General features: G+C 44.5%; 1 protein-coding gene across 1 annotated transcript; it reads right to left on the bottom strand.

Moving 5' to 3' along the window:
- Positions 1-4825: 4825 nt before the first annotated feature.
- Positions 4826-15206, bottom strand: LOC132319260 (E3 ubiquitin-protein ligase RBBP6-like; the record flags this gene model as incomplete). Its single annotated transcript, XM_059829582.1, is given in 4 exon segments — positions 4826-5023; positions 6991-7006; positions 9575-9674; positions 15041-15206. Coding segments are annotated over 4 exon segments (480 nt in total), but the record flags the coding sequence as incomplete, so codon positions are not given.
- Positions 15207-19727: the final 4521 nt, after the last annotated feature.

Raw genomic sequence — 19727 nt, 5'->3', positions numbered from 1 at the left:
AAGAGGGAAAAGAAGAAGCAGCAGAAGCAGAAGAAGCAGCAGAAGCAGAAGAAGCAGAAGCAGAAGAAGCAGAAGCAGAAGCAGAAGAAGCAGAAGAAGCAGAAGCAGAAGCAGAAGAAGCAGAAGCAGAAGCAGAAGAAGAAGAAGAAGAAGAAGAAGAAGAAGAAGAAGAAGAAGAAGAAGAAGAAGAAGCAGACGTAGCAGCAGCAGCAGAAGAGGAAGAAACATCAAAAGCAGATGAATAAAAAGGAGCAGAAGAAGAAGTGGAAGAAAGAGCAGAAGCAGAAGAACCAGAAGCAGAAGAAGCAGAAGAAGTAGAAACAAAAGAAGAACCAGAAGCAGAATGAGAAACAAAAGCAGAAGAAGAAGATGAAGAAGCAGAAAAAGAAGAAGAAGCAAGAGAAGCAGCAGAAAAATAAATAGAAGTAGTAGTAGCAGAAGAAGCAGAAGAAGCAGAAGCAGAAGCAGAAGAAGAAGAAGAAGAAGAAGAATATTAATCAGAAAAAGAAACAGAAGAAGCAGAAGAAGACCAGAAGAAAAAGAAGCGGCAGAAGAAGAACAAGAAGAAGGAGAAAGAGAAGAAGAAGAAGCGGATAAGCAGAAAAAGAAGCAGTAGAAGAAGAATCAGAAGAAGAATCAGAAAAAGAAGAAGCAGAACTAGAAGTAGTAGGGTAAGGAGAAGACACAGAAGAACAAGAAGAAGAAAAATAAGAAGTAGAAGAAGCAGAAGAAGAAGAGGCAGAAGAAGAAGCAGCAGCAGAAGAAAAAGCAAAAGCAGAAGAAGAAGAAAAAGCTGAAGAACAAGAAGCAGAAGGATGAGAAGCAGAAGCAGAAGAATAAAAAGCAGCAGAAGAAGCTACATCAGAAGATTAAGATGAAGAAGAAGAGAAAGCAGAAGAAGAATCAGATTAGAAAGAAGCACTAGAGGGAGAATAAGTGCAAGAAGAAGAAGCAGAAGCAGAAGAAGCAGCAGCAGAACCAGAACAAGCGGAAGAAGATGAGGCAAGAGAAGCAGAAGCAGTAGAAGCAGCAGAAGCAGGAGAAGCAGAAGAAGCAGTAGCATAAGAACAAGCAAAAGAAGCAGTGAAAGAAGCTGAAGCAGAAGAAGCAGAAAAAGCAGCAGCAGCAGAAGAATAACCAAAATGAGAGGCAGAAGAAGCAGAAGAAAAAGAAGATGATGAAGCAGAAGAAGCAGTGGCAGAAGAAGCAGAAGAAGATGATGAAGCAGAAGAAGCAGCAGCAGCAGAAGATGAAGAAGTAGATGATGCAGAAAAAAAAGCAACATAAGAAGAAGAAGCAGAATCAGAAGAAGAAGCAGAAGAAGAAGCAGAAAAAGAAGAAGCAAAAGATGCAAAAGAAGAAGCAGAAGACACAGAAGTAGAAGCAGAAGAATAAAAAGCAGAAGAAGTAGAAGCAGAAGAAGCAGGAGCAGCAGAAGAGGGAAAAGAAGAAGCAGAAGAAGCTGAAGAAGCAGATGAAGAAGAAACAGTAGCAGAAGAAGAAGAAGAAGAAGCAGAATAATAAAAAGAAGCAGAAGAAGCAGAAGCAGGATCAGCAGCAGAAGAAGCAGAAGCCAAAGAAGAAGCATCACAAGAGGGAGAAGAAGCAGAAGGAGAAGAAGAAGCAGAAGATGGAACAGCAGAAAGAGAAGCAGAAGCACAAGAAGGAGACGTAGAAGGAGAAAAAGCAGCAGCAGCAACAGAAAAAGAGGAAGCAGACAAAAAAGAAGAGGAAGAAGCAGAAGAAGCATAAAAAGAAGCAGAAGAAGCAGAAGTAGAAGCACAAGCACAAGCAGAAGAAGCAGAAGAAAAAGCAGGAGAAGCAGAAGCAATGGAAGCAGAAGAAGCAACAGAAGCAGAAGCGCAGCAAATGAAGAAGTGAAAGAACCTCAGGCAGAAAAAGTAGTAAAAGCAGCAGCAGCAGTAGAAGAAGAAGCAAAATAAAGAGCAGAAGCAGAAGCAGAAGCAGCAGCAGAAGAATAAGAAGCAGAAGAAGAAAGTGAACCGGTAGAAGAAGATGAAGTAAAAAAAGAAGCAGCAGAAGAAAAAGAAAAAGAAAAAGAAGAAGCAGCAGAAGAAAAACAACCAGAAGCAGAATAGAGGAGAAGAAGAAGAATGAGTAGAAGAAGCAGCAAAGAAAGAAGGAGAAGAAGAAGATGTAGAAAAAGAAGAACAAGCAGAAGACGGGGAAAAAAAAAAAGCAGAAGAAGAAGAAGAAAGAGCCGAAGGAGAAGAACCAGAGGAGGAAAAAGAAGCAGAAGAAGCATAAGAAAAAGAAGCAGTAGAAGAAGAAGCAGAAGAAGAGACAGAAGAAGCAGAAGAAGAGACAGAAGAAGAAGCAGAAGAAGAAGCAGTAGAGGCTGAAGAAGAAGCAGAAGAAAAAGAAGCAGGAGAAGAAGTAGAAGAAGCAGAAGAAAAAGAAGCAGGAGAAGAAGAAGAAGCAGAAGCAGAATCAGCAGAAGAAGAAGCAGAAGTAGAAGAATTAGAGGAAGCAGAATATGCAGAAGCAGAAAAAGAAGAAAAATAACTAGAAGAAAAAACAGAAGAAGAACAGGAAGAAGAAGAGGTAGTAGAAGAAGCAGAAGAAGAAGAAGAACAAGCAGAAGTAGAAGACGAAGAAGGAGCAGCAGAAGAATAACAGGAAGAAGAAGAAGCAGAATAAGAAGAAGAACAAAAAGAAGCAGAAGGAGAATAAACAGAAGAAGAAGAAGCAGGAGAGGGAGAAGAAGCAAAAGAAGGAGAAGCAGAAAGAGAAAGAGAAAAAGAAGAAGAAGAAGAAGCAGAAGGAGAAGAACAAGCAGAAAAACAAGAAAAAGCAGAAGAAAAAGAAGAAGAAGAAGAAGAAGAAAAAGCAGAACGAGAAGAAGCAAAAGCAGAACGAGAAGAAGAAGGAGAATAAGCAGGAGAAGGAGAAAAGGAAGCAGAAGAAGAAGAAGCAGAAGTAGAAAAATTAGAGTAAGGAGAAGATGCAGAAGCAGAAGAGAAGAAAAAAAAGAAGTAGAAGAAAAAGCAGAAGAACATGTAGAAGAAGAAGTAGTAGAAGCAGAAGAAGAAGCAGAAGTAGCAGAGTAAGAAGAAGCAGCAGTAGAAGAAGAAGAGGAAGAAGAAGAAGATGCAGAACAAGAACAACAAAAAGAAGCAGAGGAGAAGAAGCAGAAGAAGAAGAAGAAGGAGAGGGAGAAGAAGCAGAACAAGAAGAAGCAGAAGCAGAACCAGACGAAGAAGAATAAGAAAAAGCAGAAGAAGCAGAAGCAGAAGAACAAGCACAAGAACAAGAAAAAGCAGAAGCAGAAGAATGAGAAGAAGCAGAAGCGTAAGCAGAAGAAGAAGCAAAACCAGAAGGAGAATAAGCAGGATAAGAAGGAGTAGAACAAAAAGAAGCAGAAGAACTAGCAGAAGAAGAATTAAAAAAAGAAATAGACATAGAAGCAGCAGCAGCAGAAGAATAAGAGAAAGAAGCTTAAGAAGCAGAAGAAGGAGAAGGAGCACAAGTCGGAGCAGAAGCAGAAGCAGAAGAACAAAAAGCAGAAGAACCAGAAGCAGAGGAAGCAGAAGAAGTAGAATCAGAATCAGAAGAGAAACAAAAGCAGAAGAAGAAGATGAAGAAGATGAAGAAGCAGAAGAAGAGGAAGAAGAAGAAGCAGCAGAAGCAGAAGCAGTAAAAGATGCAGAAAAAGAAGAAGAAGAAGAAGAAAAAGATGATAAATCAGAAAAAGAAACAGAAGAAGCAGAAGAAATCCAGAACAAAAAAGAAGCTGTAGAAGAAGAACAAGAAGAAGAAGCAGAAGCCAAAAAAGCAGAAGTTGAAGAAGCAGCAGAAGAATCTAAAGAAGCAGAAGAAGCAGAAGTAGAAACACTAGAGGAAGAAGAGAAAGAAGAATCAGAAAAAGTGGAAGAACATACAGCAGAAGCAGAAGAACCAGAATAAGTAGAAGCAGAAGCAGAAGAAGCAGCAGTAGAAGCAGTAGAAGAACCACAAGAATTAGATGAAGAAGACGCAGAAGAAGAAGCAGAAGTAAAAGCAGCAAACTCAGAAGCAGCAGAATCATAAGAAGCACAAGAAAAAGAAGAAAAAGCAGAAGACTCAGTAGAAGCAGAAGAAGCAGAATCAGAGGAAGCAGAAGAGGAAGAAGAAACAGAAGAAGGAGTAGAAGAAGAAGAAAAAGCAGAAGCAGAAGAAGCAGGATAAGCAGAAGTGGTAGAAGGAGATGCTGAAGACGCAGCAGCAGATGTAGAAGAAGCAGAATAAGCAGAAGTAGCAAAAGAAGGATAAGAAGAAACAGAAGTAGAAGCAGAGGAAGCAGAAGCAGCAAACAAATAAGAAAAAGTAGAAGAAGCAGCAGTAGAAGAATCAGAAAAAGATGCAGAACAAGCAGAAGAAGAAGCAGAAGCAGCAGAATCAGAAGCCGCAGAAGCAGAAGAAGCAGAAGAAGCAGCAGAAGAGAAAGAATCTGAAGCAGAAGAAGCAGAAGCAGAAGCAGAAGCAGAAACAGAAGCAGAAACAGAAGCAGAAGCAGCAGCAGCAGCAGCAGCAGAAGCAGAAGCAGAAGCAGAAGCAGAAGCAGAAGCAGAAGAAGAAGAAGAAGAAGAAGAAGAAGAAGAAGAAGAATAGGTGTGTGTTACCATGGGGTATTTTCCAAAGTACGACATGTATTGATGACAAGCACACTTTCTGCCTTCCAAAACTCGCTCCGCTGTGCTTCTTGGCCAGTGACTCATGAAAAGGGCTCTCGGGCCTTCCTGTGCCCTGTGAATCAATGCAAACAGTTGGAGAATTAGCTCTTCTAAAATACAAGAAGCACTGCGTATGTGGAAATTAAACTTACCTTCTCTTCCAACAAACTGCTGACTGACCGAGAGGAAAATTTAGGAAGTTCAGCGGCACTCACCAGAGCAGCAGGAGGTGGAACAGTCATGAGCGGCGGTGGAGGGGGTGGCGGTGGTGGCTGCTGATGCTGTTGCTGCTGAATCGGCTGACGGAGCCTTTTTGTGTAGCCAGTTCCATTTTTGAAGTTATTCACAGCCTACAGGCAGGAAAACATTGACAAAAAGCTAATATGAAACTTCAGTAGATGGACCGAAAAAAAGCCTGCACAGAGTAAAATTCCTTGTCTATTCCTGTACATGCTATCGAGCCTAAAATAAACCAACACACAGATCTATGAACACATCACATTAAACCCTGATATTAATGATTGGTCACTCAGAGTATCTGTTTTTGAAGTACTTCAGTGTTAGCTCCGAACGTGGAAGTGAGGCAATCGTGTTAAACAAAAGTGGGACCTGAACTTGCCAGATTGTCTCTAAAGAGTTGGAAGCTTCTGTAACAACAGAGAATGTAGTTGAACAGCAAATTTAGCCTTACTCAATTCAGCCTTGCTGAAGGAGATGTAAATTAATATTTTCTTCCCTTTCAGCTTTTTACAAATAGACTTTTCTTACAAACGGTTTATGTAAAAGTCTTCGTGTTACCTTGCGTAGGAACTGGTTGGCGATTAAAGCGTCAGGAGAAACATCTGTTTGATGACACGCTGGGCATGTATGTTCCTCAGATTCCAGTAATGCTCTTCTAATCCCTGTGAATCATCAGAATCATCAAAATAGTTTTTAGCCAAATTGAGGAAATTTTGGGGTTCTAATCAATTATAAAAACACGTATATGATTAATGGGTGAATATGGTCTGGAACTGAGAGCATGAAGCTCTCCATGTTCACTAGTTTAAAAAATATCTAGCATCAATTCAAGATCCTTAAAAGAAAGATGAAAATTAAAAAACACCACATGGTAATTTTTATACTCTAAGGACTAGTTTGAAATGCATAGTTATACATCGTATTTGAGCCAAGTGGCAAATCAAGATCTAGACCATTAGCAATCAAGTATTTCTTTGTGTTACTTCTTTATATTTTAGCAGCAGAATGACGGTGTTTTCAAACCTGAAGGAAAATTCTTCCCCTTTTCCAAATGTAAATTCAGAGTGGTTGTATACTAAAGAAAGGATTAACCTTTGGGAAGTTAAAGGAGCACCCAACCCTCGAGTCACCCAGAGCCAAACATGGACTGCAGGCAGAAGTTCAGAAAAATGGCAGGGATTTGACCCACAAATGCACCAGGCTCCAACCTTGAGCCAGAATTTGTACACTGGGTTTGAGATATTTTCCTTTGCACACAAACTATTCCACTAAACTGCTTCGTCAGGTGAAATGGAAAGGTCAAATGCAGAACTCAGAACACCACTTTGTGTAGCAATGATTTAAATTCACGGCAAGCTATTAAAGGCATTTATGTACTCAGAGGGGCCCCAAACAATACCACTTCAATGATACAGTGTTAGGAACAAAGACCCAAGTATTTAAGGAAATGCTGCACAGAACTGCCCTCAAGACGTATGGGATATGTTGGTTTTGGTATTTGTTTGAACCCCCAAGCCAAAAGTGAGAAACAGTACCAAGTTTAACAATCATGGATTCTCAGTGGGTTTTGATAACGTTCTCAAAAACCATTAGGCAAAAAACAAAACCTAAGTGATACAATGTGAAAATGGCAAAAAATACACTCCAATCATTTTTTATTGCAAGAAACAAAAAGCACAAAACAACCTATACCAACATCCATGTTACATGTAGAACATGGCGCCATGTTCAGTTGTGCAAACCTTGAGCCTACGTGATCTACAAATGACCATACGTTATCTGAACAGCACAAAATCGCTCAGGAAATATTCTGGCATATTCGATATGAAATACGATGCGTTACTAGGCACAAGTACCAAGATTCACATTACAACTGTGCAAACAATGGCATGACTCAGTTTTTCCTCTGCTGAATCAAACAGGTGGTGTTTACAACATAGACTATGTTTTCCTGGAAAATACAGTCAGTTCATGTTTGGAAAATTAATACAAAGCTTTGTTGCTGAGAGCTAAGTGCAGTGTGTAGAAAAAAGTCTGAGATTGTGTTTTTACACACTGCTTTTGGTGTTCCACTCACTGGCTCAGTTTGACTTCTAGAAGAAGAAATAAAGGTGATCAGAACTTAAACTAAAGCCCTTGGACCCAACATCAAGCAGTGAAAACAGATTATAAAACCTCAACAGCAAAACATCATGTTCTGATAGTCTAGTGACTGTGGAAATTTATTCCCATACATAAACACTTCTGTCTTTGTGCATTCAGGGCAACTAAAAAAGCACCCCCCCAAATCCCATTTCTGCTTTGTCACAAATTACTCTAAGACTTACAGATGTAGAACACAACAGTGCAAGAGGAAGTCCTCAGCTATTTTGTCTCTGCTGCAGAAGTATCAAAAATATGAAGTCTGTACCACAGTTTTGTGTTCTTAAATAATCAACCATCAACGTATGAAGGTACCTTTAGCCATCTGTAGAGCCCTAGTATTACAAATAGGTACCAGAAGAGAGTACTTCTAAGAAAGAACAAGGGTAGTCGAGACCCTTTGAAGTGCAAGTTTACTGAAGGGAAAAAAATCAGTCATCTGACAAAGAAACAACAACAATGTCAGCAGCATAGTCTTTAGCACAGCGTTTCTTTGTGGCAGCCCAAGCACTGTGTTCAGATATCTACCATACTTAGCCATGAAAGTGCCAAAATACTACATCTGTTACATATGCTGTATCGCCTAAATATAATAGTAGAAATGTCACCTGAAAGCTGTTCCTAGGATTTGGGGCTATTTAGGAGCCCTGTGACAAAAAACCAAAGGTCTGAATTGCCAGAATGTGCTTTAAGATAATGTTGAAAAAGCTACAGTATCTGAGGAAATGTTTCTTGCATTTGAAAACTTGTTGAGCTTCCACATACTCATTGATCTCTGGCTGCATGCTGCTCATCACGAACCAGACATGCAACCATTGATACAGTTAACAAACCATTCATACATCATCCAAAGCGTCCCATGAGCAGAGGCAATTCAAAGGCTCCTGTGGACTTGATGTACAACTAGAAAGGCTCATGCTTCCTGCCACTGCTAGAACACCACCAGGCTCACAGCTACAGCCACGGACCTCCTGAAGATGAGGAAGTACGAGGAAAAACTTTAGATTGCCACACAATGGTTTCTTCCTCCATTGACCTTGAAGAACATACTACAAGGCAAGTAACACATTTTGAAGGCCTCTCCACCATTACAGCACACATTCATCATTCCCAAATGTTAACCACTCTACCAGTTGTTTCTGCAATGTTTCCAGCTGAAGGAATAGAAAGCTAATCTGCCTGGTTAATTTTCAGCGTTAGAACAGCAGTGCCATTCCTTCCTTAGCCCCACATCCAGCTATTGGTTTGATCTTTGATGCTAGCAGCACGTCTCCTCTCATTTTAGGGCAGCATTAAAAGAGCAGGAGAGGGTGCCATCCAACCAGAAACCAAGGATGCACTGACAAGGCAGCACTAAGCATACATATACATCCATTAACCCCCCAAACAAGGCCATGTTTATAAGCACCACACTGTGGCATCCAGAATTACTAGGGAGTGCCTGAAAGCACTGCAGCAACTACTGCAGTAATACGCCCAATGTTTACATGCAGAGCCACATAACTTCAGGGGGTTTTGCTTGCAAATGCTTCATGGGCACCAGGATGCTGCTGTACTGTTTGTTCGAGACACACTGTAACTCATCAGTCTACTTTATTTCTTGAGAACCAACATCAGAAAGACATGGCAAAACCACAAGCTAATAATATCTACTGATTGTGCTGGAGAGGCATACCTTTAAGGCAGCTGGAAAACATGGCCATTCAAACAATGCTAATGTAGCTGATATAGAACTGGACTGTACGAATACATAAATGACAGCCATAATCCTGTAGTCAGGATTGCATTTGAATAGCTGTAATTTTAATCAATACACCCAATTCTCTGTCCTCTGTAAATCTTAGGAACACAGAATTAAAAGCTGGAGCACAGGCAATATACTTTAGGATATTGTTCTTTCTCTCTTGCCTGAAACAGACATTGTCTGTAGGGAACTAACAGGAATCACTTAAGAATGGAACTTCTTTTTTCCATGGTTTGCCAGCTGGCAACCCTTGGTCTTTCCTCTATAGCTAGGAGGCAAAACCCCAGACTTGGGGCATAAAAATACCTGCCATATTCCCCCCCACCGCCCCCCCCCCCCCCCACACACAAATGCAAGAAAGAGTCCAATACTCAGACTCTTCTGAGACGAGAACAAATTAGAAGTTTACATTACAATGCGTATTTCTCTCTACTAGAAAAGCAATAAAAGCAAACACATAGCATAAGGGATGCCTCCACCCAGAGGAAACAGGAGCTACAACTTGGCTCTCAGAACAATCAACCCCAAGAACAAACCCAACAGAATCATCTTCCAACTCACCATTGTTGGAGTTCAAAGCCCATGTCCCAGCAGGCGGAAAAATGTCAGTCTACTTTGGGACAGACATGCTAAAATCTACCCCATGACAACAAAAACTAACAGCAGCTTATAGCAGGAAAGATACAATCTGAATGCCGCTCTAAACTAATACCCATAAAAAAAGTTAACACACTGAAACCCCTAACAAAGAATACGATGCTTTATGGATACTTACAGAACACAGGATTTGCTGGTAGCTTTAACTCCTCCTACAGGGATTCTTCTAACAATTACCAATGAGTTCTTAGGAATCAGGGCATTATCATCTGTGTATTCTGAAAACAACATAAATACAGAAAAAAACATCAGTCAGTTTGTAAGAACGTATATTAAGTATGTAATTACATAGCCCTTCAGAGAATCCCTTTACAGCTATAAAAGCAAAGCTTTATCTGTAACATCGCGCTGTTATCATCTCAACACGCTAACAGTACATTTCAAGAAATCTTCGCGTTTCATAACCAAACACCAGCAGCAAAATCTTTTTCATGTTTTTGAAACAGTTTGAACGCCAACAGCACGATGGCCTCAAAGGTTACTGAAGGAGAGTCCGATAACACACGAGGTTCTTTCCCGATCTAGCTTAAGTTGCTTTGGCTTCCGCTAGGCTACAAAACCAATAGATCTTTGGAGCAAAACAAACCACAGCAAAGTCTCACCTGCAGAAACCAGATTCTAAGCCTGACTAGCTTGCCCTGCAACAAACCAGGCACTTAGCTAAAGCATGAAAACTCTGCACCGTCGCTTTCATAGCTGTTACCTAAAAACGATTCACCTCTGCTGCTAGTGCTCCAGACTGACAGAACACAGAAGAGAGCCTGCCATCGCTGCCTATTTCTTGGAGCTTAATCCATCAACAACCACATTTCTCAGCTGCCTACTGCTTTACATTTAAATGGAAACAAAACTGGCAGGGCTAGAGGATTCTTTCTGGTCCAGATCACAAACCACTGGATTAAGACCAGTTCAGAGTCCCGTTTCTGTGAGGGTTTTTTTTTTGTATTTTGCCTGATAAGCAGAATAGCACATTCTCCAAGTGTTTTGAGTCAGCATGTTACAGGGTAGGAAAGAGTACTCAAGAAACCTGAGTTCTGGAGTTTGCAGTTCTTCCATTATATTGTGAGAACAGCTCTTCTAATAGGCAGGTCAAGAAATTCAGGTCAAATTAAAAGGAGGCAAGTTTAACTGTGTAGACGTGGCACTTTGGGCCATGGTTTAGTGGGCATGGTGGTGTTGGGTTAAGGGTTGGACTTGAGGATCTTACAGGTCTTTTCCAACCTTCATGATTCTGTGATTCTGTAAATGCATCATTCTTGAGTATAGGCTTTTTGAAGGGAATTCTGCCTTTACAGAACATGCCTCTATAGTAAGCATGGAAGAGGACACACGCACACCCCCCCGGCCTTTCAAAATAGGTCCCAACCATCCATTTTGCCTTCCCAGCATCTTCAAAAGAGTCCCTCATATCATTTTTTTCCACTGATACTTAAAATCCTGATTCCTTTCAGCTTATATTAGCATTGCTTCTATTACTAGATTTCCACTATGAAAAGTAACAAGTTACTGAACTGTAAAAGCCTAGAGTACTTGGAAAAATCCAAACAAGTATCACAGAATCACAGAATCACTACGGTTGGAAAAGACGTGTAAGATCATCAAGTCCAACCATCAACCAACACCACCATGCCCATTAAACCATGTCCCACAATGCCACATGCACACGTTCCTTGAACACCTCCAGTGATGGTGACTCCACCACTTCCCTGGGCAGCTTCTTCCAGTGTTTCACCACTCTCTCAGTAAAGACATTTTTCCTAATATCCAGCCTGAGGAGTAGGCCATCTTCACTCAAGGGTCACTTTGTTCTTTCCAAGATCATTTCAACATGTAGTCAGGACTCCTGCACAGACAACATTATAAAAAAACCAATACTTTATGTCCACATGTAAGAATGCCAAACAACCCATTTAGGCAGAATATCCAGGTCTAGTTTTTCCCTTTATCTTCTGAAGGTGAGTTTAAGCATCTACAGCTGGTTAATAAAAACTGAAAGTCACGGTTATGCATATAACCCAAAAGTTTGGCATACATATGCGTTCCACTGAAATGTATTCTCTAGCTTTGCTCTGAAAACCACTGGGGGATTTTGGCATTTCCACGTGGAAAACACCCTTACGGAAGCTTCAATAAGCATCTGTGTCACTAATATACCAAGTGTAAATTTTCATACTCATTTTACAAAGGTCAAAGTGCAACACAACCTACTTAGAGGAGGATCTTGTCACTGTTAAACAAGAGTGATACTCTTTAAGGCAGGAAAGATACTCCTGCTTTAACTTCACCTTCAGGCAACACCACATTTAACAGAACCTACTGAGGCAGATACTTTCCCTTCACTGGCTTCGGATTACGTATGAAAACAAAGCAACACACTTTGTAAAACTGGTATTATGGGTATTAGCGTTAACACTTTGTGGGGGAACATATTTATGAGTGTAACTTTTTCTCCTAAAACTTTGTTACAGAATGTTATATAACTTTGTTGTTACAGTTTCTGCTATAACAGAATACATGTGATTTGCCCATTTGAAAACATTTTTTCTTCTGGTGATAATAATAGGGCTCCATCACAGTTTATTACCATCCAACATGCTGGTTTTAAGGCTCTGTTTGACACAGACCCAGCTATTACAGGAGTGACGTCAGCCAGTTGGCCATTCAGCCTGCTAGCATTTGTGAAGCTGAAAGTCCATTAGCAACTGAAGACAAAATTCAGAGACCCTTCTGCAGCAAAGCCCTTCAAGCAAATTAAACATTGTTCAAAAGCTCTTGACACTTTTATTCAATGCTACTAGAGACTTCCAAAATGTACCTCTACCTATTCATGTCATGCAATCCAATGGCATCCCTAAGACCCCCAACATCGTGCTGTTCAGTCTCTTTACGGACACTCTCCCAAAAGTAGTCTAAATATCTGTAGATACAGAGCGATCTTACAGTCCTACCATTTCAAAGGCTACGGCTGAAGTTACCGTTACCGCAGCATACGTGTTACAGAATCCTAGAATCACAGAATGATAGGGGCTGGAAGGGACCTCTGGAGATCATCTAGCCCAACCCCGCCGCCACAGCAGGTTCACCTAGAGCAGATTGCACAGGAATGCGTCCAGGTGAGTTTTGAATATCTCCAGAGATGAAGACTCCACAACCTCTCTGGGCAGCTTGTTCCAGCACTCTGCCACCCTCAAAGTAAAGAAGTTCCTCTTCATGTTTAGATGGAACTTCCTGTGATCAAGTCTGTGCCTGTTACCTCTCGTCCTGTCACTGGGCACCACTGAAAAAAGACTGGCCCCATCCTCCTGGCACCCACCCCTTGAGCTTTTATAAGCATTAACAAGATCCCCCCGCAGTATTCTCTTCTCCAGACTAAAAAGACCCATGTCCCTCAGTCTTTCCTCATAAGAAAGATGTTCCACTGCCCTACTCATCGTCATAGCCCTTTGCCGTACCCTCTCCAGCAGTTCCCTGTCCTTCTTGAACCTGGGAGCCCACAACTGGATGCGGTACTCCAGATGCGGCCTCACCAGAGCAGAGTAGAGGGGGAGGATAACCTCCTTCGCCCTGCTTGCCACAGTCTTCTTGATGCACCCCAGGATGCCATTGGCCTTCTTGGCCACAAGGGCACATTGCTGGCTCGTGGTCATCCTGTTGTCCACCAGGACTCCCAGGTCCCTTTCCACAGAGCTGCTCTCCAGCAGGTCAGCCCCTAACCTGTGCTGATGCATGGGGTTATTCCGCCCCAGGTGCAGTACCCGACACTCGCCTTTGTTGAATTTCGTGAGGTTCCTCTCTGCCCAACTCTGCAGCCTGTCCAGGTCACACAAAATGGCAGCGCAGCCTTCCGGTGTGTCAGCCAATCCTCCCAGTTTTGCATCATCAGCAAACTTGCTGAGGGCACACTCTGTCCCTTCATCCAGGTCATTGATGAATATATTGAACAGGACGGGAGACAGTACTGGCCCCTGGGGAACACCACTTGTTACAGACCTCCAACTCTGTGCCACTACTCACAGCCCTCTGAGCTCTATCTATCAGGCAGTTTTCAATCCACCCCACTGTCCATTCATCTAATCCAGACTTCCTAAGCTTGCCCATGAGGATGATGTGGGAGACAGTGTTGAAAGCCTTGCTGAAGTCAAGGTAGACAATATCCCCTGCCCTCCCCTCATCTATCTGATGGCAGTCATGCCATCAGAGAAGGCTATCGGATTGGTCAGACATGACTTCCCCTTGGTCAATTCATGTTGATTACTTCTGATAACCTTCTCTTCCTCCAGATGCTTTGAGATGACGCCCAGAATGAGCTGTTACATCACCTTTCCAGGGACGAAGGTGAGGCTGACTGGCCTGTAGTTTGCTGTAGTTTCCCGTATTATTCTGTTGAAGTTTTAATACATCAAACAGGAAGAGGAAAAAAACCACTAGTACACATTTTAAAGAAAAGACTGTTGTAAGAGTGTCAGAGAAGCACAGAAAAAAAAAAAAAACAACAAAACCCTCTTAATGTTTAAGGAATGAAAACACTTTACAAGTCTTTTTATTTCTAAAAAGTCACAGCCCAAAGCCTTTAATCACATTCAAACTTACCAAGATGGCATATTACCAAACTGAAATGTCACAAAAACCCCCCCATTATTACCTCTGAGAATCAAGCACGATTTATTAGATGTAAAAGAATTTATGACTTCTCTAAAAACACTTCTTAACGCATATCCACCATAAATGTTCTGCCATAAAACTTCAGTACTGCCCTGATGTGGTTAATATGTAGTGCCGGGGAAAAAAACCCAAGGTTAGAAATCAGTGATTAAATGATGCTCGATAGTATCTGAATGGCAATGTCTTTGGTGTAGAAGAGACGTTATATTGACAAGAAATTCCAAAGTATCATTTAGAGACAGAGAACACTCATGTGCAAGATGGCTTTAAAGGCTCTGCATAGATTGTAACTCACAGATACACTCTTGATCCAAAATGTGGCTAGTGAGCAGTGTCTGCAACAGCCACAAAACCAGTTTTCCAATGCAGTGGAGTAAAACAAGTTGAAGACAAGATGAAGCCACCAAAACCACTCTTTTTCTTCAAATTAGCCATCTGTTCTATTTCTATCACTTTCAGCTTTCTCCGCCAGATGTCAAAGAAATCTGGCAAGTCTGTTATTACAAGATATCCTTCCAAGATATCCTTTCCTTATCATTTTACCTAGAAGAATGCCAGGAAACCAAAACTGCTGTAAGCTCTACATGTCACACATAAACCATGCCTAACTCAGCGTCTAAAACACAGATCTGAAGGTGGTTGTCAGAACAGCAACTACAAAAGAACAGCTTTGTGAGGCCCCAACACAAGTCACAGCTACCGATCCTGGCCAAATCGCATTATCGCTTCCCACCCCACTTAATCCCGGACGTCACTGGCCCCCTGCACGCTGGCGGGATGGGCCCCAGGCTAACTCACACTGCATGGGGAAAAGCCACAAAGAGCAGAGCGGAGCTCCTGCAGACCGTAACCACCGCAGGGCGGTCTGCAACACCGCCAGCCGGGTGGTCCCTGAGGCCCAGCACCCACTGCCCCCACGCACCTTCTTTGGTCTGGGCGCTGGTGATCTGCAGGTCACAGTTGGCTGCCTTCAGCTTCTCGTGGCCCATGATCTGGCACTTGAGGTTGCACAGGGAGATGCGGAGGCCGTCAAAGGTGACCGTGTCATAGTTCAGCTTGGAGGAGAACTTCTAATGGACGCACGACATGGTCGGGGCCAGGTGGTGTCTGCTCTGCGACAGCATCTACCGCGGGTTAGGACCCGCAGCGGCTCCAGGAAGGGCCCACTGAGGGGGTCAGGGCAAGCAGCGCAGGCTGAGATCAAGCTCCTCCTCGCAGCGGGGTCAGGCGTGCAGACAACGGGGAGAGGTCCCCGTGGCTTCTGCTCTCACTCCCGCACACAGCGCTCCCAGGCCCGACCGCTCGCTATGGCAACTCCGGGCCCCTGCCTCAGAGTTCCGCTGAGCGGTTTCCCAGCCGACAACCACACAGGCTGCCGTGAGCGTGTCACTGCACACGTGCAATGGCACACCACACCCAACCCCTGCCTCACGTAACCCAGCGCATTATGACAAAAGGCCCACGTCATGTGGGTGTGGCGGCCCCACCCTCTTCGTCCTAATGCTGAGCACCCCATAGGGGAGAGCTGTTACCGGTCGGCAACACCGATGGTCAGCCCCGGGCCTGTCACCGCCCCGGGACACTGGTGTCCCTGCTGTCCCCCTGCCTGTCACCGCCCGGTGTCCTGTCACCCCCCAGGCCTCTCACCACCCACTGTCCCTCCTGTCACCCCCCAGGCTGTCACCACCCGCTGTCCCCTCCTCTCAGCAGCCAGCCAGGGCAAGACAGCCTGGGGGAGATGCAGTGGACTTTGCCATGTGGCACTCGGCTGCCCGCACCGCAGGGCCAGCGAAGGGAGGGGACATCTCAGGGGTTTGAGTGGATCTTGGTGCATTTATGGGAAGTTCAGTCAAAGAAGCTAGGGACCATTTCCATTTATTGCCATAGACTAATGTCCTTCCCAACTGTGGCACCACCACAGTTGTTTGAATGCTGGAGAGGAGGACTAAAAAGCAAGGAACGAACCATGAGCATTAGGAGGGGCCCCAGCCTGCATTACAGCTTTCCCAAGCTTTTCTCTGTAGGCATCATCTTTACAGGCCATCAACAGATACGCTGGCAAGCTCTGCAGGATGGTTCCCGGGGCAAAGCCCACATGGACTCATCTGCTAGAGACTCAGGAAGCAACCAGAGGGTTGAGTGTTGCTCTGACAGCCCTGAAACCTCCATCCTTGGTGGAGATGGGTGGGAGCTGCCCTGTGGGCATATGACATGGGGGAAAAAGCCACGGACCTTCCTGGGGAGCAGACAGGTAGTGCTCACCTTTGATGTTCCTGGGCACGTCCAAGTGGATCCTAGGAAAGCTCCCCTCTCCTTTCAGGGAGATTTCTTTTGGTTCCACGTGACCCACTTGGACCTGGAAAGTCCTGCAGAAGACTCCAGGCACTCCTGGCAGGTAATAGACTTTCAGCACTTGCTCCTTGCCAGGTCCAATGTAACCCTGCAGGGCGCGAGAGAAGAGGAAGGGAATGCAAATCAGAGAGGGTTTGGTCGAGGGATGGCTCAGACGATAGACACGCTGAGAAGATAAGACATCTCAAACATAAGAAAGAGTCAGACATTGCCTTCTAGCTCTCTTCTATCCAAAAGCTCAAGTGTCCTACACCAGGATGCAGTATGTCCTTCAGAGGGCTTGTAGGGATGCATTCCCACAGCACAGACTGCCCTGCGCTCAGCATGAGCGCAGCTCTTCTGCTAGCACTGTTTACCTTCTGCTAGCCAGAGCCAGACTGAATAAAGAAAAGCTCTTTTACCAGCCGCTGTGGAAGAGGTGTGAAGTGCCTGCGCTCTCAGCAGAGCCAGCAGCTCCTCTCACAGCACGTCAGTGGTTCCCAGGCTGGTGCCAAAGGGCCTCACCCCTTATTAACGACCCCAACCAAACATCTCCTGCCTGTGCGGTTACATCGAGGGTGCACGAGCCTATCTGGACTCACGATGACCGGCAAACATACATCTCTGGACATGCAGGAGCAGAGACTAGGATGAGAACTAAGGAAGAAGGTGTTGCCAGGAAGGTCACCTCCTCTCTGGACTTCCAGGGGGACTGCCCAATCCCCGGGCTGGGCTCACGTCAGCCAGGACGACAGCAAACTCAAGCAGATGGCAATACGGCTCGGGGTGACAGGACACAGCCGCAGCTTTCCTTGGCTCACCCTCTGCATGCGGGGCTGGCCCTTCGGCTCCCCGCTCCCCTCCACGCTGTAGGGACAAGCTGCTGAGCAGGAAGGATCCTGCCACTTGGTCTCCCAAGCCCTTACTCTAGTGCACAGCACAGCTGCAGCGAAAGCGAGCCCTGTCAAGCTGCCAGGGCTGACGACGCTGTTACAGCAATGACGGTGCGGGTCTGAGCAGAGCTGTGTCTTTGGAAGCTCGCGGAAAGAGGGCATCAGCGTGTCATCCCTTGTAGGAGACAGGCGTGAGGAAACGTGAAAGCCTTTTGCCTTTCTCTTCGCATTGCAAAAAGCGTCCAAGATAGGAACACTGCTTCAGCCCAAAGACTTCCATGCAGGACTGAGCAGCTGGGATGGTGGGATGCTGCAAACTCTTCTCCTTGCTATTCCAGCCCTGCTCCTCCCTGGCCCCCTCACTGCCCTACAAAGCTGCTGCACAGCAGCAAAGCTGGAGGAGTGAGGGACTGGTACAGGGGCTATTACAATTTCTGGCAAAAGAGCTTCATGCCCAAGCAAGGGTATTGAAGTCTCACCCAGTTAGTGCTGGCAGGGGGCATGCAGCAACGTTGCCATATCCTGGAGAGCATCCCCCATGCAAAGGCACAGCCTTCTCCTCACTGCAGGGCTTACAGCAAGGCAGCCAGTGGATGGACCTGCCTTTAAAAGGTGACCATGCGACAACACAAGGGGAGAGCTGGATGGACTCCTTAAATCCTAAGCCAGGCAACGCAGCAGAATCACATTCGTTCTGGGAGCGGGGCTGGGGAATGAGGCAAGACTTCCCCTTGAAACACTAGATCTCTACAGTCACTCATTCATCTCTGCACATGGAGAACTCAGCCTTCGCGCCTGCATAACCCTCAATTTCTTTGCTCTTAAGGGAGTCTGGCGTAGCAGGGGTTTGTGGCCAGACATGAGTTACGTTGGGAGAAAAACAGCAATGTTTCCAATGACTGGACAGTCTGCCTCCTAGAATGGACAATTTAGCATATAAAAATAACTGACGTTTGGAAGAGGTACAGAGGCGGGCATGCTTTATAAGCGTTACCTTTCCCCTGCACTGAATCCTCGGCATACATTGGCAAGCAGATGAGCCAGGACCCAAGAAATGGGAGACAGGCACACTGCTTCGAGCATGCACAACTCAGGTTTATGGAAACACAAGCTAATTTTCCACAGCGATCAAGACAAACTACTACAAAATAGACACCATGAAAACTATCGCCTCACTGTCTAAACCCATGGCCACGTGGGTCTTGAAATCTTGGGTATAGTTCTGATCTGAAAAAACAAGCTGAAGCATTTGGAATTAATAGAGGAGAGGAGAAAGTACAATTAAAAGCATGGAGCAGCTTCTATATGAAGACTGACGAGATTTCTAGGTCGAGGAATCCATATGGCAGATAGATGGGAGAGGTTTGTAAAAGCACAAACGGCCTGGGAAATGTGAAAAAGGAAACATTTGTCATGATTTGTCACAAAACAGGAACCTCAGGGCCTGAAATAATGTTAGCAGTCAGAAATTACACAAAAGTAGTAGTACTTTTCCAGGGACTATTCCTTCCTTTGCAACATACTGCCATAGCATGCTGTAGAGGCTAACAGCCCTAAATCCAGAGAGCAACTGGGCAAATTCTTGGAAGAGAAAACCATCAGAAGCTCTTAAACAAAGATGAGAATGAAGCCTCCAGCACAGAGAACTGCCAACTCCAGAGCCTACGGGGGAGAAAGCATATGCACTGCCTGTTTCTACACGCTTTGCTAAGCATCCCCCATGACTGCTCTTCTGGAAATGAGCTGGGGACGCAGCCACCCTTACACTCCTGGCTGCAGGCACCGAGGACTCTTTTGAAGGCTGGAGGGCTTGCCGGAGCACCTTCTACCGCAAGGAGAAGTATTTGACATCGTGCTGAAGATATAAACCCAGAAATGGCTCGGTACAGTACAGCGTGCACAGATGCCAGGGAGTCAGGAGGAAGCTGCAGATCTGTCTGCCAGACAGATGAACTGACACAGAGAGCGGAGCTGCCAGGGTTGGCCAAGGGCAGATGCAGACTTCATGTCTTGGGTGCCAAATTAGATGTGACATGTCATTTAGGACACTTGGTTGTCTAATATGTAAGTTTATAAAAAGAGCTACACAAATGCCTTTCTTCAGAAAGGCTTTTCTTGTTCAAGTGCCACTGATGAATAATTTGTGATCACAGCCACTAGGATACTCCTGCAAGTCCCCTAAGTTACCCGCTGAAATACTTAACATCAGGAAATTAGTGATACAGAGCAGGATACACATGATCTAACCAAGTGGCTCTGCCCCATTAGCTTCTCCTTCATGATTTGATGGGACACGTTTCGGGATTTCTGCTCTTCGGGCATCTGTTTTCTCTTTAGTTCTGCTGCATTGAGCCAATGACCTTTGAAGAGAGTGGCGAGGAGTTA

This window comes from Gavia stellata, chromosome 26, assembly GCF_030936135.1.
Source record: "Gavia stellata isolate bGavSte3 chromosome 26, bGavSte3.hap2, whole genome shotgun sequence".
Taxonomy (NCBI): Eukaryota; Metazoa; Chordata; class Aves; order Gaviiformes; family Gaviidae; genus Gavia; species Gavia stellata.
This window is presented reverse-complemented; position numbering and strand designations above follow the sequence as displayed.